Source organism: Canis lupus, chromosome 20 (assembly GCF_003254725.2).
Source record: "Canis lupus dingo isolate Sandy chromosome 20, ASM325472v2, whole genome shotgun sequence".
Classification (NCBI taxonomy): Eukaryota; Metazoa; Chordata; class Mammalia; order Carnivora; family Canidae; genus Canis; species Canis lupus.
In genome coordinates, this window is record NC_064262.1 from 37,402,202 (window position 1) to 37,419,210 (window position 17,009).

Here is a 17,009-nt window from a genome sequence, read left to right on the forward strand (position 1 = left end):
AGATTCACTCTCCCACTCCCTCCGCCTCCCTGCCACTCACACGTACACATGCTCTCACTTCTCTCTCCTCTCTCTTAAAAAAAAAAGTCACCACTTCTTAGAGTCTCAAAATGCAGTTTTTAGGCACCTTGTCAATTTTTTTCTAGCAGTTAAATGATTAGAATTAGGTAGAGGCAGTTAACTAGGGATTCCCTGAAATTTTACTCTCTAGTGTTAATAGAGGAACAGCAACTTACCCTTTGCTTTTTTGGGAGAACATTACCTACAGAGGTCTCAGGCTTATTGTAGGCTTCCAGGGTTCTAGTCAAACAGTGAAGCCACTTGCATTTAGGACTTGCCTATGTTTCTTTAGTATGAAATTGGGAGGATCTTGCACATTCATATTTGTACTTCCCAGGCTTCTTCTTAGCTTTAAGTTCTTGTGAGAGGGAATTTTCAAGCTTCTCATTTTTGACTCATAGAGATTTCCTTGGAGTTTTCCCATTTGTGGCAATAGGTTGTATGGATGCATTCACACACCACGTTCCAGGTCACCTGCAACACGTTTCCAAAGTAGCTGGTTTGGAGGGAGAGGAATCTTGGCTGCAGAATAGAAGTCTCCTCTTTTGAAAGCTCTGTGGTACTGTGTTTTAGCCAGGAAGTAAATGACTTAAGCATGGGTGTATTTAGTCTGCTTTCATCAGTGTTTTGTTGGTTCTCTAAGCTTAGGTGGTTGGAGACCCTCAGCTAATCGTGTTTTATTTGTTAAATATTTGTTATGTGTCTGTTACTGCCAGGCACTGTGTCAGGCCCATGAGATGTTAGTGCTCCATCTATGGAGTTCATGTTGGACCTTAAAATTGAGACTGCACTAAATAAAAAAGATCTGTTAAATGAGAACACAAATACCAGTGCTTTTATGATTTAAGCCAGAAATACCATTAACCTTTCTTTTATATGCACAAAACATGGTTTGGTCCTGAAGTACATTTTCTATAATCAATCTATCTATCTATCTATCTATCTATCTATCTTTCTTTCTTTCTTTCTTTCTTTCTTTCTTTCTTCTCTCTCTCTCTCTCTCTCTCTCTCTCTTTCTTTCTTTCTTTCTTTCTTTCTTTCTTTCTTTCTTTCTTTCTTCTTTCTTTCTTTCTTTCTTCTTTCTTTCTTTCTTTCTTTCTTTCTTTCTTTCTTTCTTTCTTTCTTTCTTTTAAAAGATTTATTTATTTATTCATGAGAGAGACAGAAAGGCAGAGACATAGGCAGAGAGAGAAACAGACTCCATGCAGGGAGCCCAATGTGGGACATGATCCCAGGACTTGAGGATCATGCCCTGGGCGGAAGGCAGATGCTTAACCACTGAGCCACCCAGGTGTCCCCTTTTTTCTTTTTTTAAGATTTATTTATTTATTTTAGAGAGAGTGAATGTGGCAGGGAGGGGCAAAGGGAGAAGAAGAGAGAATCTCAAGCAGATTCCCTGCTGAGCATGGAGCCCTTCCCAGGGCTCAATCTCAACCCCAAGATCACGACCTGAGCCAAAAGAGTCAGATGTTTAAACAACTGAGCCACCCAGGCACCCTTGCTAGAACTCTTGATTTACACATGCCATTGCTCGCTATAGAACCAGCTTCAGACTCAAACCCTTCTTGGCCAAGTATACTTGAGGGCATATACTTTCCCATGTTGAAACAGTGACCAAGGTAGGAGTCAGTCAGCCAGTCTGCAGGGCAGAAGTAATGTGCATAATTTGATTTAATCTCCATTCACTTTTGAGATAGCTTGAATTCTGCTGGTAGATCCGGCCGAGCACCCCATGGGTAGAACTATGTATTTTCAGCTTTATGTATGTCCTTGTTCTACCAAAATAGACTTCAGTAGATAGAAACAGCGGGTGTAAAGAGGTATCATAGGACATATTTTCTGTCTCAGTTGCTCAGACCCTAAAAAGGTTTGTTTCCATCATTTCACACATATGGCACTTGAATTTCACTGTTACAGTGTTTACTGTGGAATAGAGTTCAGGAAAAGGCCCTGATCAAGAGATTTAGTTACTGACACAATGTAAGGAGCCTCATTAGTTTCATATATGCCATGCCCAGGGTACAAGCCCTATGTTCAACATCAGAGTGTTTCTATGGTATTCTTGTCTTTCTAAATAAGTATAACTATTTACTAGTTGCTTTTTTTAAAATTGACTTTAATATTTTAGCATTTATTTTTGGGTTTCTCTCACAGAGTCCTTCTCACTCCTTTCTTTCCTGCTAACCCCCTCCTCCCAGTCTTCTCCAAGTTACTTGAAGGAGATCCTGGAGCAGCTTCTTGAAGCCATAGTTGTAGCCACAAATCCATCAGGACGTCTCATTAGTGAACTTTTCCAGAAACTGCCTTCTAAAGTGGTAAGTGATACAATTAAAGCGTGTTTTTATTTTGTTTTTTATTTTTCAGTACTTCAGAAAATTTATTAGTTCCTAGTAAATAAGGTAAAATTAGCGAAAGGCATTGGAGGCTGCCAAGAGGTCTTCCTTGAGGCTGCAGCAGCAAGCACATAAGATATGTTCTGTGATTTTACCTCACCTAAAAGTTGTGGGTTTAGAACAATTGTTTGGTTATTCTTACTGTTTTTTTTTTTTTTTATTGCTGTAAAATATACTTGAGATTTACTGTTTAGCCATTTTAAATGTACAGTTCAGTGATGTAAGTACCTTCATATTGTATGTTCATCTCTTTAATTGAAAAATCTATCCATTAAACAATAGCTCCCCATAAAATTAAACTAAATTAAAATTAAATCAGTAAAATAAAACAACCAAAAATAACTCCCCATTCCCACTCTGGCAACTACCACTCTGTTCTCTCTGTGAAATTGACTAAGTAACTGATGATAAGAAGACTCATACAATATTTATCTTTTTATATCTGACTTCTTTTATTTAGCATAATGTATTCAGGGTTTATCCATGTTGTAGCATGTGTCAGAATGTCCTTCCTTTTTATTTTTTATTTTTTTAAAGATTTTTTTTTATTTATTCATGAAAGACACAGAGGAGAGAGAGAGGCAGAGATAACCAGGCAGAGGGAGAAGCAGGCTCCATGCAGGGAGCCTGATGTGGGACTTGAGCTCGGGACTCCAGGATCACACCCTGGGCCAAAGGCAGGCACTTAACCACTGAGCCACCCAGGGATTCCCTGTCCTTCCTTTTTAAAGCTAAAACTCCATTGTGTGCATATACCATATTTATCCATTCATCTGTCAATGGACATTTGGGTTGTTTCCAAGATTGGTAATTCTTAAATAGCAAAATAAATACCTAAACTAAGCCTTTATTTATAAAAGAGAAAACATTCTCTTTGCTCACGAGACAGAGTGAGAGGAAGATAAATTACTTCTTCCTTTTTTAGTTCTCTTGGCTCTCCTGGTGATGGAAGAGAGAATGATCTACTAGTAATCTTCTGCCCCAAAGAGGAAAAGGTTTCCCAGACTAGTGAGCCCCTTATTTTTATTTATTTATTTTTAAAGATTTCATTTCTTTATTCATGAGAGACACAGAGAGAGGCAGAGACACAGACAGAGGTAGAGGTAGAAGCAGGCTCCATGCAGGGAGCCGGATGTGGGACTTGATCCTGGAACTCCAGGATCCCGCCCTGAGCTGAAGACATATGCGCAACCACTGAGCCACCCACGTGTCCTAAGTGATAACTTTTAAAAGTGGCAGGGCCTCTTGTGGCTTCATACCCAAAAAGCAGTGAACGTAGGTAAAATTCCACTATAGTGTGTGGAACTAGAAAAATTTCCATGGCCTAAGCATTCTTGTATTTCTAGACAAGGATATACTTGTAGATGTACTCCACTATAGCACTTAATTCCATTGTGATCATTTACTTTTTATCTACTTCCTTCCCTGGTCCCTGAATTTAAGAACAAAGATTAGGGGCATCCCTGGGTGGCTCAGCGGTTTAATTTTTAATTTTTTTAAAGATTTTATTTATTTATCCACGAGAGACACAGAGAGAGGGCGGGGGGGGGGGGGGGGCGGTGCAGAGACACAGGCAGAGGTAGAAGCAGGCTCCATGCAGGGAGCCTGACATGGGACTCGATCCGGGGACTCCAGGATCATGCCCTGGGTTGAAGTCGGCATTAAACCGCTGAGCCACCCGGGCTGCCCCTGGCCTAGTGGTTTAGAGCCTGCCTTCAGCCCAGGGCATGATCCTGGAGTCCCCGGATCGAGTCCCACGTCAGGCTCCCTGCATGGAGCCTGCTTCTCCCTCTGCCTGTGTCTCTGCCTCTCTCTCTCTCTCTGTCTTTCATGAATATATAAATTAATTAAAAATCTTAAAAAAAAAAAGAACAAAGATTATGTCATTTTCTTTTGTGTCCCTCCCATGTAGTGGAATCCAGCATGTCATTGGTGTGCAAAAAGTGCTTATTGACTGATAATTGGCTTGCAGCTTTCCCCATCAGGCATCAACAAAACTGGTTATTTAGAGATGTGTCTTTACTAGTTGTAGGAGTTACCACATTAGAAATAAAACATAAGGGCACCTAGCTGGTCATTTGGTAGAACGTGCAACTCTTGATCTTCGGGTCATGAGTTCAAGCCCCATGTTTGGTGTAAGTTTTACTTTAAAAAGTTAAAAAAAAAAAAAGCAAATATAACTATTTTAAGTGTGGATCTGATTCAAAAAATACAGTGTGATTATATTGGTGATGTTTTAATTTTTTTTCCATATGTTTTAAATGTTAAGAAAACAGGGATCCCTGGGTGGCTCAGCAGTTTGGTGCCTGCCTTTGGCCCAGGGCATGATCCTAGGGTCCTGGGATCGAGTCCCGCGTCGGGCTCCCTGCATGGAGCCTGCTTCTCCCTCTGTCTGTGTCTCTGCCTCTCTCTCATGAATAAATAAATAAAATCTTCAAAAAAAAAATGTTAAGAAAACAGTAAGACTAATCCTCAAAAAATTAAACATAGAATTACCATATGATCCAGCAATATATTCCTTTGGTATATACAAAGGATTTGGAAGCAGGATCTTAAAGAGATTTGTACACACAAATTCATAGCAGTATTACTCAGAATACCTAATACATAGGAACAACCCAAGTGTCCTTCAACAGATGACTAGATGAATGAAATGTAGTATATACATACAATTCAGTGTTATTGAGCCTTTTAAAAAAAGAATGAGGGATCCCTGGGTGGCGCAGTGGTTTGGCGCCTGCCTTTGGCCCAGGACGCGATCCTGGAGACCCGGGATTGAATCCCACGTCGGGCTCCCGGTGCATAGAGCCTGCTTCTCCCTCTGCCTATGTCTCTGCCTCTTTCTCTCTCTCTCTGTGACTGTCATAAATAAATAAAAATTTAAAAAATAAAATAAAAAAAATAAAAATGAGAGGCACCTGGGTGGCTCAATCAGTTAAAGCATCTGCCTTCAGCTCAGGTCAGGATCCCAGGGACTTGGGATGCAGCACCAAGTTGGGCTCCCTGCTCGGGAAGGGGTCTGCTTCTCCCTCTGCTTTCCCCTCCCTGGCTCGTACACGCTCATGTGCTCTCTCTCTCTCAAATAAATAAATAAAATCTTTAAAATAAAATTTTTAAAAATGAAATTCTAACACATGCTATAATGAACCTTGAACACATGAAGGTGAAATAAGCCTGTCACAAAAGGACCAAAATTGCATGTTTCCTCTCGTAGAAGGTACTCCGAGTATTCTGATTCATAGTGAGAGAAAGTAGAATTGTGGTTTCCAGGAGCTAGCCGGAAGGGAGAGAGGGCAGTTACTGTTCAGTGGGTCTGCAGATTCAGTTTTAGAAGATGAAAAATTTGGAAGATGAATTATGCCAATGGTTACACAATAATGTGAATGTACTTAATACCACTGAGCCACACATTTACGATGATTAAATGGTAAATCTTTTGTATATTTAACTACAATAAAAAAAAAAACAAAAAGAATGGAGTATAATCTTTACTCAAGAGCTGCTCTTATTCTGCAGGATATCAGTGGTCAAGCCACCAAGAGTGACCTGAAGCAGTAATACATTAATATCCTGGGGCACATGGGTGGCTCAGTGGGTTAAGTATCTAACTCTTGATCTCAGCTCAGGTATTGATCTCAGGGTCAAGAGTTCAAGCCCCACATTGGGCTCCATGCTGGGTTTGGAGTCTACTTAAAAAACAAAAAACAATTAATATCCTGTTCTTCCCCTATTCTAGGAGGGCTTTCAGGAATACCATGCAGTAAGAGTTGGTTGGAAAAAGTAGGTTCCCATTGTCGTTCAGGGTGTGACAGTTTGAAAAGACAGCAAGGACTGTTTACCTTTCTTTTATGGCCCTTCCCAAGCTGGACTATCTGAGTAGGAGAGGAGAATTTTTTTTTTTAAAGATTTCTATTTATTTATTAATGAGAGACACCCAGAGAGAGAGAGAGAGAGAGAGGCAGAGACATAGGCAGAGGGAGAAGCAGGATCCATGCAAGGAGCCTGATGCGGGACTCTATCCAGGACTCTATCCAGACCCCAAGATCATGCCCTGAGCGAGGGCAGACTTAACTGCTGAGCCACCCAGGTGTCCCAGGAGAGGGGAATTGTGAATATGTAAAGCCGACAGCTGGGATTACACTCCACCCCAGCCTGGGTGGCCTTGCCATAATTTGTCCTCTGAACTGTTTCTCAGAAGTAGAATTGCTAAAGAGAGGGGACAGAAAAGGGGTTTGATCCAAGCAAAAAAAAGAATAGGGTTAAGAAAGTAGGAGTAAGCTGAGGAATCAGATGAAAGGAAGCATCCTTGAGATCATGCCTTCAGCCATGAAGGCTGTAGCCTCCTGCTTTTTGTTGTTGTTTGGACTTCAACAACTTGAACAGATTGGAAGAACTTGGAGAACCCAGTCTCACTTCCCCTGACACCTCTCCTCCCTAAGTAAACCAACGTTTGATTTTTGGTCCACTTCAGTTTCTTCCAAGGAACCAAATCTGTACAAAAAGCTTGGGACAATGAATGCACTATGGACTTTGTGTTTGGTTTTTTTGTTTTGTTTTGTTTTTAAAGATTTTAAGTATTTGAGAGCGAGAGAGAGAGAGAGAGAGAGAGAGGAGTAGGGGTACTGCACTCAGGAGAGGGGTAGAGGGAGAGAGAATCTCAAGCAAGCTCCCCACTGAGCACAGAACCCAATGTGGGGCTCAGTCTCATGATCCTGAGATCATGACCTGAGCTGAAATCAAGAGTTGGACACTTAACCAGCCGAGCCACCTAGTCATCCCTGCACTGTGGGCTTTGTGAAATTCTTTAAAAACATTCCTCTAACATACTTAATTTCTTTTCTTGTGATGAGCTAATATTTGATAAGAAATCAGAGAGTTCTTCGAATTTTATTTTGTTCCTTTAATGTAGTTTCACTTTAATGTGTTTTAGTTGGAAAAATTAATTTGACCAAAATAAGTAGAAGCGTTAAGTTAAACATAAAGTTAACAAACTTGCAACCTGATCTCATAAGAATTTTATATGAGGGACACCTAGGTGCTCAGTTAAGCATCTAACTCTTGGTTTCTGCTTAGGTATTGATCTCGTGGTCGTGAGATCGAGCCCTATGTCAGGCTCCATGCTTAGCATGGAATCTGCCTGAGATTCTTTCCCTCTCTTTGCCACCCCCCCAAAAATAATCTTTTAAAAAACAACAAAAAATAATTTTATATGAGGATAATATGTGATTGAGATTGCAAAATTAAAAGTGCTTATAGGAACATTCAGAAAGATTTTTCTATTTCATTTCCAGGCATAGATATAGTAGAACCTTAAATTTAAAATTGTGTGATTCTGTGAATTTAGAATTTTCTAAAACATTAAATTGTGGTATATTAGTTGGATATGGCAGTTATCAAATATTACTTGTAAACTTGTACAACATGCTCTTGTGTATTTCATGAAGCCTGTTAAGATCAGATTCTCCTTCAAATATAACAAACAATATGCTGTACAGCTGTGTCTATAGCCTTGCATCTGACAGAGCTATTGACAGATTGTCAGTGTGCTTTCTTGTTTTCTCATTGCCTGTATACTTTCTCTCATTTAGCATACCTGGGTTTTTGTCTTTCAGCAATATCCAGACTATTATGCAATAATTAAGGAGCCTATAGATCTCAAGACCATTGCCCAGAGGATACAGGTAGGAAGATGGCCATATCATATGTAAATGTAGCCATATGCGGTGTAGGGCAGATTGGCCTAAGGTCTTTCTATTTTTTTTTTTTTTTTTTTTTTTTTTTAAGAAAACAGGGAAGCAGATGTCTTTGTAAGGGGTTATTAGCAATATAATAAACAGATTAGACTGGTGTAACTGATTATAGCTTTGGAGGAGGTAACACAGTGTCTCTTTTGCATTTTATCTGTAGGGAGGAAAGCAGAATTTTCATTGGCATAGTAAACCTTACTCTTAGGACAAAAATTAAAAAGCAGTGGGCATAGATGTTCTGGTTATGAAAGGCACATTGTTAATAAAGCTTTGTTGTTTATTCTTACCTGCTTCTAAATAGTTTTAGAATGTCTCAAAATCAGTTACCTACAGTATGTTAGAGCGTAAGGTCAGTGGAAACAGAGACTTTGTTCTCTTCAAGTGCCTTCCTCCCTATGTCTGCAGGAGTAGCAACAGCTAACATTCACCTGACATTGCTAGGTACCAGTAATTACTGGTACCATAATATACTTTAACAGAATGTTAAAATACAGATTCCCTAATATATCACCTGGTTCTTAAGGCACCTCCCTTAGGCACAACTGGTAATAATGACTTAGTCTCCTGGAACCTAAATCCCTGGGGTTCTTAATATGTACCTGGGGGGAAGATGGTTTGGTTTGGTGTTTTTTTTTTTTTTTTTTTTATATTTTATTTATTCATGAGAGAGAGAAAGAGAAAGAGGCACAGACACAGGCAGAGGGAGAAGCAGGCTCCATGTAGGGAGCCCAACGTGGGACTCAATCCCAGGTCTCCAGGATCACGCCCTGGGTTGACGGTGGCGCTAAACTACTGAGCCACCTGGGCTGCCCAGATGTTTTTATATTACTGAAATTCAAATTAGATCTTTAGACACCCCTACCCCAGCCCCAGTCTTCTAAAACTTTGCTCCTTATCTTGTCCATTCCTTCCAAAAGTCCCATAAAAACCCCTCCTTTGCCATCACCCTAATCAAGATCTTGTCTTTTTATGTCCAAATTATCGTAATAGTCTTTTCTACTTCTCTGCTGAAAGACTCGTGTCCTTCTGGCATGTTGCTCCCTGACCCTAGCTTTCTCCCTATTTTATTCTTTCTATTTCACAGTCCAGAGCCTTGTCACTTATTTTTAGTGCTCCTCTAGCAAATTACAGTTCCTTGTAGAGGAGCAACAGTAACCAACTCTAAATAATTCCAATAGAAGGGGAATCCATGAAAAGGATATCGGATAGCTCCTAGAATTGTTGGGAAGGCAGGCACAAGAACTAGCCTTGGGGAAGTAGGCAGAACTTAGGGACGTCATGATACAGGTAAAGTTATTCACAGTCTCTTTGGGATGCCGTTGTTAGTCCCAGTGTCATTTGCCGCTGTGGGAACTGGATGCCCACTGTTCCCCTCTGCTGTATTGCCCTTCGTGGGAGTTAGGAATACATTTTCTCTACTCCTTTGCCCTCGCTTTAGTCCCTCAAGACTCAAGCATGAATTATCTCCCGTTGCCCTGGTTGCCAGGCTGCTGGCAGTGCTATCTGCTTATTTTTACCCTCTGTTGGGAAAGGTAGATTCCTTCTACCACGTGTACTAGGGTTTTCTCCAAATAGAGAGTGCTCAGGAGCACCTGGCTGGCTCAGTCAGTAGAATGTGCAACTCTTGATCTTGGGGTTATGAGTTGAAGCCCCATATTGGGTGTAGAGATTACTTAAAATCTTTAAGAAAAAAAAAAAGTGCTCAGAAGTTGAGTATCCTCACTTGGCAGGTAACTGACTACTCTCCTTTGCCTGGCTTTCTGGATTTTGCCTCATTTGTCTTTATTTATGCAGTCTGTGCTTATGGTTTTACACCCCCACCCCCCCACCCCCTGCCTTCCACTCCACTTAATTTGGTTTTCTCAGTTTCTGTAGAATGTGTCTGTTCATTTCTGTGACCTTCTCTTTAATCCTGTGTACCTTTTGCTTAGAGTGTCTTTCTTCTTCCTTCTCTTTGTAAACTGAAGGCAGTTCTAAGTCTCCCTGGGTTGTTTGGGATTGAGTGAGCTTTAAGATGTGATAGCTCTAACATGGAGCCTAGTACATAGTAGGTACTCAAAAATGTTAACCTCTATGGTTGACTGTTTTATCTGAAGTGGTCTATAAAACTAGAATTTTACTTCATACCCTTAAGTCCACCCTAATGGATTAGTATTCATGAAGCACTTAGAACAGTGCTTGGCACAGAGTAAGCACTATATGTTTGCTAAATTAAACGACTTTTACCTTATTTGATCTTTTAAAAATTATGTTTTTATGAAACCAGCGTAGCTCTGGTATTGTTACCTATCTCAAAAACTTGTGTGTAAATGGACAATTGAAATAGATTATAAAAGGGAAAATGAATTTATATTATATTCCCATGCGTATTTTCCAATAAAATTTTTGAATATGGTGACAATTAAAAAATATGTGGAGCTCTTTTTTTTTTAAGATCATGCTAATTAACTTTCAGTTAATTTACTGAAAATTTTGTTTGTTCTAGAATGGAAGCTACAAGAGTATTCATGCAATGGCCAAAGATATAGATCTTCTAGCAAAAAATGCCAAAACTTACAATGAGCCTGGTTCTCAAGTATTCAAGGTTAGTTTTTCATTGTTTTTGTTTTCATTAGTAAGGGTAGATAATTTAGAGCCAACAATTTTTATATAACAACTTTTTGAGATAAAATTTATATCATACCATACATTTCACTCAAAGTGTACGATGTAATGGTTTTTAGTTGTGTATAGTTGTGCAGCTGTCACCGCAGTTAGCAATCACTCCATTTGCCCCCCAGTCTCCCTATTCTAGGAGTCCTGGCCCACTTTCCATCTCTGTGAATTTGCCTATTCTGGACATTTCATTATAAATGGAATCATACAGTGTGTGGTCCTTTGTGACTGGCTTCTTGGGCGGAGCATGGGGCTTTTAAGGTACTCATGTTGAAGCATGATCACTGCTGAGTAATACTCTGTTGTATTTATTTACCATGTTGTATTTACCTACCTATCAATTGCTAGACATTTGGGTTGTTTCCACTTTATGGCTATTATAAATAATGCTGTTGTGGACATTCACGCAGAAGTTTTTATGTGGACTTAGTATTTTCTTGGCTTTATACCTAGGAATGGAATTGCTGATCTACATGGTAACTATATATTTAACTTTTTTGAGGAAACACCAAATTGTTTTCCAAAGCAACTGTGCCATTTCACATTCGCACTAGCAGTGTGCAAGTGTAATTTCTCCATATTCTCACTAACACTTGTTTTTCATTTTTATTTTTATGATAGCTATCCTCATATCTCACTGTGTTTCAAATAGCATTTCCCTGATGATTAATTAGTGATATTGAACATTTTTTGGTGTATATTGGCCATTCATGTATCTTCTTTGAAAACATTAAAAAAAAAAAGAAAACATTTTTATTCAGATCCTTACCCCATTTTTTAATTGGGTTACCTGTTTTTTTATTGTTGAATTGTTAGATTTCTTTATATAGTCTGGACATTAAAGTAGATATGTGATTTAAAATATTTTCTCCTATTCTTTGGATTGTTTTCACTTTTGTAATAGTGTCGTCCTTTGACACAAGTTTTTAATTTTGTTAAGTACAGTTTGTTTTCTTTGATTACTTGTAGTTTTACTTTTGTAAAAAGCTTTTACTTTTACTTTTGTGCTTATATAAGAAAGCATTGCTTAATCCAAGGCCACAAAGATTTATACCTGTGTTTTCTTCTAAGAATTTATTAGTTTCAGCCCTTAAATCCAAGTGTATCCATTTTGAATTTATTTTTGTATACATGAGGTAGGTGTGAGGTATCTCATCTTCCACATGGGATATTCATTTGTCCCAGCACCTTATATTCAAAAGTCTGTTTTCTTCCCCACTGAATTGTGTTGACGCTCTTGTTGAAAATCAGTTGACTATAGGTGTATGAATTTATTTCTGAAATCTCAGTTCTCTTCCATTCATTGATATGTCTACCTTTGTGCCAGATGTAAGGTTTGTTTTTGATCTACTTTATAGTTTAATATGGATTTAATCTCTGCTTTAAACTTTATAAATGTAAAAAGCAATTTCTGGAGTGTAACACACAACGTAAAATGATTATTTCATTGCTTTGCAGTTCTCTCCTAGAAATTTTGTAGTCCTGTGACACAGTTGCTTATAGACATTTCTTGAATTAATAATATGTAATTGGGAATATAGCAGAGGATTCTGAGAAAACCTTTTGGGAGTAAAATCATTTAGACTTTCGGAATGCTGACTCAAATATACTTATTTTTGGTCATTAATTTATCTTTCACCTTTTAATAAACTTTCATCATTTAAGAAACTTCAGGTAAAAGCTAGAAATGAGCTCTGAAGTTCTTGTATTCTTAGTCCTTGATAGGACACTAATAGTAGAGTACCAGTAGTTTGTTGATGCAGTTAAGATTGTACTTTTTGGTCTGATGGTTTTCCCTAAAATAAATTTTAGAGAGAAGGGAAACTAGATTTGATATATTAGTATGCTATTGATTTAAGCAAGACATTCATCCTAAATTTGTGTGCATAGTCTTTACTCTTAGAAATGCATCTTTGTATCAATTTTTAGGTCGGTGGACACAGATAAAGTTCATGGTACTTTCATCCATTTTTCCTTGTTCACTGTTAGATCTTTGTGCATTACTTGACTAATTGTGAAAGAGCTAGGAGGCTTTTTAACTTATATATAATTGTGATGATGTTTTCAAAGGTTGTGGGAAGATTAGAAGATGCAGCTTTGTGGATATTAAATGAAAACCTACTCCAAGTGGGAGAGTGCCATAGAAAGTGTCCAATGCATGACTGAGGGCATTTTAAATTGTCCTTTTTTCCTAAACCAAGTAATTTTATCTTGACAGGATGCAAATTCTATTAAAAAAATATTTTATATGAAAAAGGCAGAAATTGAACATCATGAAATGACCAAGTCAAGCCTTCGAATGAGGTATGTTTTTAAAATATCTAAAATCTTTGTGCCTTTATTATTTGCCAAATTTTCTAGCTAGTAGAATTATTGCAGTGGAAAACAAGATGTAGGTTGCATTTGAAAATTATTTTTACACCTGATAATGTGATTCTGAAGAGAATAGATATAACTCTTACCCAGCCCCTTCATTGCAGCTGAAAGGCTTTATTTAAAAACAATTTTTGAGGGCAGCCTGGGTGGCTCAGTGGTTTAGCGCTGCCTTCAGCCCAGGGCCTGATCCTGGAGACCTGGGATCAAGTCCCACATCAGACTCCCTGCATGGAGCCTGCTTCTCCCTCTCCCTGTGTCTCTGCCTCTCTCTCTCTCTCTCTCTCTCTGTGTGTGTGTCTCTCTCGTGAATAAATAAATAAAATCTTTAAAAAATAAAATAAAAATAAAAACAATTTTTTAGACTAAACACCATTATCTACTTTTATTGCTATATATGGATATATTTATATGTAATATATATGCATATGAATATATGTTATCTATGATAAGCATATATGTAATGTGGTGTTTGTGTGTAATGTATAATAGTATATATTTTATATCAGCAGCAAGAGCATTAAGCCAGATGTCAGTAGATCTAAAGTCTCATCCTGGCTCTTCCTTGTCCGAGGACTAGGACTTTGAACAAGTTTTACTTCTGAGATTCCATTTCTTCCTTCTGGAAATGAAAGCTGGAGTAGCTGCTTTGGAAGCTTTCTTCTGACCCTGACATTTGCTTCATTACCAGATCCTTGGTCACTGTAGGAACTGTAAGCTCTCTAGGACCAGCCCTTATCCATTCTCCTCTTCAGAGTCCTCAAGATTTGGAGCATAGGCTGCTGTACAATAGAGGCTCAGAAATATTTTAGCATTTCTACTTAGAAACAACAACAACAAAAATAGTTGCTTTTTTGTTTACCTAGCATTCTGATTTCAGCTGTCAATGTTCTTTTTTTTTTTTTTTTTTTTTTTTAATATTATCTCTGGATAGGACGCCATCAAATTTGGCTGCAGCCAGGTTGACAGGTCCTTCGCACAGTAAAGGCAGCCTTGGTGAAGAGAGAAATCCCACTAGCAAGTATTACCGGTGAGAGAATGAATGTGTTCAGTCTGAGAACTGACCGTGTTTATGAGGCTAGGCTTACTAGTGTTTGCCTGATGGCTATCATGAAGTAATTCTTTGGGGTATAATTGGGTTATTATGAGAATTGTTATCAAATATCTTATTTAAAAGGTTGAGGTGCTATAGTCAGCCTGACCTCAGTTCTGGAAAATGCTTAAGCAGAATTTATTGTCAGGTAGTGTTTAATATTTCCAGCAAAATAAATTGTGATAAAATGCCAAATGATTTTGTATTCAAAATAGAATTTGTACTCATAAGGACATCTTAGAAGAGAGTTAACCAGTAATGATGAATGTATCTTTATTTTTTTATAAAATAACTAGTAGTGCTGCATTTAAGTAACATAGAATTGCAAGTAGCCTACTTTAGACTTTCTACACCACTCTTTTCTGGAAGAAAAAAAATGGTCTTCTTGGCTAAGGGATTAGTTTTGGGAACTATAAAAAGTACAAAGATAAACTGAGCAAACAGCTGAATAAAAATTCCTTTTCTTTGATGTGAATGCTTTGTTAACAGTTCCTATTTTCTGTAAAGTAACCAAACAATTATAACATCTTTCCCTGTCTTCTGATTGCTTGTTTTTCTTTGTAGTAATAAAAGAACAGTCCAAGGGGGTCGTTTGTCAGCAATTACCATGGCACTTCAGTATGGCTCAGAAAGTGAAGAGGATGCTGCTTTAGCTGGTAGGCATTAGGTCCTGACTAGTTAATGCCTTCTCAGTAGATCCTTCTGGTGAAGGAAAATTACAGTAACTTTGATCTGGCTGAGAGTTTGTCAGTTTTTGGAATACATGCTGTTTTGTTTCATTTTGACTGCACTCTTTGGTTGGCAAACTTATCAAACATTTATTTTGTGTTACAGCTTGTAACTAAGTAAATAAATACTTATATAAAAACAGTTGGTTTGCTAGCTTTAGCAGATCCTGGTTTCAAGTGTATAATAATATATAGTGAGTGAGTACTCGTGATGCCATTGGGAAACCCAAGGGAAACATTCACACCATCTTAGATTTCTAGGCCACTGGCTTATATTTTCAGTAGGCTATAACATCTTGGCTAGAGCTTCTGATTTTAAGATAGGTGTAAATTACAGTTAGAGCAGCAGCATAGTCAGTTGTCATTTAAACAAGTCCAAGAAAAGGCATTAGGCAGTAAAATCCATGTAAAAGTATGTTCTGTTAAATAGCCAATAACAACTGTAGAGATAAGTTTGATTTCATTGTCCTTCTCTTCAGTGTGTTATAATGTTCTTTATTTTACTACAGATACTTTTTTAACAGATAAAATTTGTTTCGTGAAATTATTCTGGCATACCTTCTGATTTTATAATCAACTGTGAGGACAGATTTTTCCCCTGTGTCTTATTTTCTACTAAATCTTCTATAGAAGTTTCATAATTACTGTAGACTACTTACTAGAGAGTGAATTTAATTTTTTGACACTCATCTACAGAATTTTTTTAACTTAGATCTGGTGTTATCAAAAAGTGAAGGAAAATTTGTTTTTATTAGCTTTGTTGTTCGCTGGTTATAAAAGTGACACACGTTATATTTAGGTTTCCTTCTAACATTTGGTTACTTCATTAATCTTTGTAGCATAACAAATTGAAGGAAAGCCAACCATTTACAAAATTCCTAAAAAATATTTATTTTTTATTAATAGTACCTTTGTCACAAGAGAGTTCTTATTTTGTAACCTCATTAAAACAAAGTAGAGGTCAATTAGCTTTTTTTTTTTTTTTTTTTTAACTATTTATTTGAGAGAGGCAGAGACATAGAGGGGGAGAAGAGGCTCCCTGCAGGGAGCCTGATGTGGGACTGTATCCTGGATCATGCCCTGAGCTCAAGGCAGACACCCAACCACTGAGTCATCCAGGCGTAATGTCAATTAGCTTTGAATGTAGTAGATCGTTCAGGCCGCTCTTCACAATCTGCTTATCCTTGATTTAGTCAAGATTCTAATCTGTTTGGTTTTCTACTTCCTGCTGCTGGAAACAACTTAGGGTAGGTACAGTGAAAATAGCAAAGAAAGGATAACTGATGATCTTGGAGCAACAAGAAAGAGCCCGTGGAAAGAAGGCATAAGAATTCGCAAAGTGTGGGCTCGCTTCTTGAGGTGGTTTGTTTTTAGAGACAAACCACAACAGTATGCAGCCTAGGCAGGGCGGCAGGGTGGGTAGAGAAGAGCGCCCACTTACAGTCACTCTAAGAACAGAAATGGGGTGGGGGATAGAATCAGAAAAACAGATAAACCTTTCAGTTTTCCCTCACAAAAATAAAATAAGACAAGTCAAAAAGAAACAAAGTGGGATAAATGGAAAACATAAGATGAGAAAAACTCCAAAGATTATATCAGAAATCACATCAGTGTTAATGACCCAAATTTGCCAATTATGACAGTTTCAGATTAGATTTTTTTTTAGAAATCAGGTTGTATGTGGTTACATGAGACACATCTGAAATGTAAAAAATACAGGAAAGTTTAATGGAAAAGGATGGAAAAAGATATATGAGATAATAACCCAAAGGATAGTTATATTGACTTCTCATAAAATAGACTTTCAAACAAAAGCATTACCAAGGATTAAAAAGATTCACCTCATAATGCTAAAAGATTTATTTCATCAGGAAGGTAAATTAATAAAAAGCTCAAAATATGTAAAACAGGCAGATAGAAGGTGACAGAGAATATGAAAATATTACCCTAGAGTAGGGGT

The 17,009-nt window shown here is 37.8% G+C and overlaps 1 protein-coding gene across 31 annotated transcripts in view; it reads left to right on the forward strand.

Moving 5' to 3' along the window:
* Positions 1-17,009, forward strand: part of PBRM1 (polybromo 1) — a 121,142-nt gene that overhangs the window by 24,328 nt on the left and 79,805 nt on the right. For all 31 annotated transcript variants that reach the window (XM_025456113.3, XM_025456117.3, XM_035702407.2 and 28 more), the window contains 6 exons: positions 2,259-2,375; positions 8,066-8,134; positions 10,686-10,784; positions 13,074-13,159; positions 14,163-14,258; positions 14,886-14,977. In XM_025456113.3, the coding sequence (XP_025311898.1) occupies positions 2,259-2,375; positions 8,066-8,134; positions 10,686-10,784; positions 13,074-13,159; positions 14,163-14,258; positions 14,886-14,977 (559 nt within the window). The remainder of the gene's footprint in view (positions 1-2,258; positions 2,376-8,065; positions 8,135-10,685; positions 10,785-13,073; positions 13,160-14,162; positions 14,259-14,885; positions 14,978-17,009) is intronic.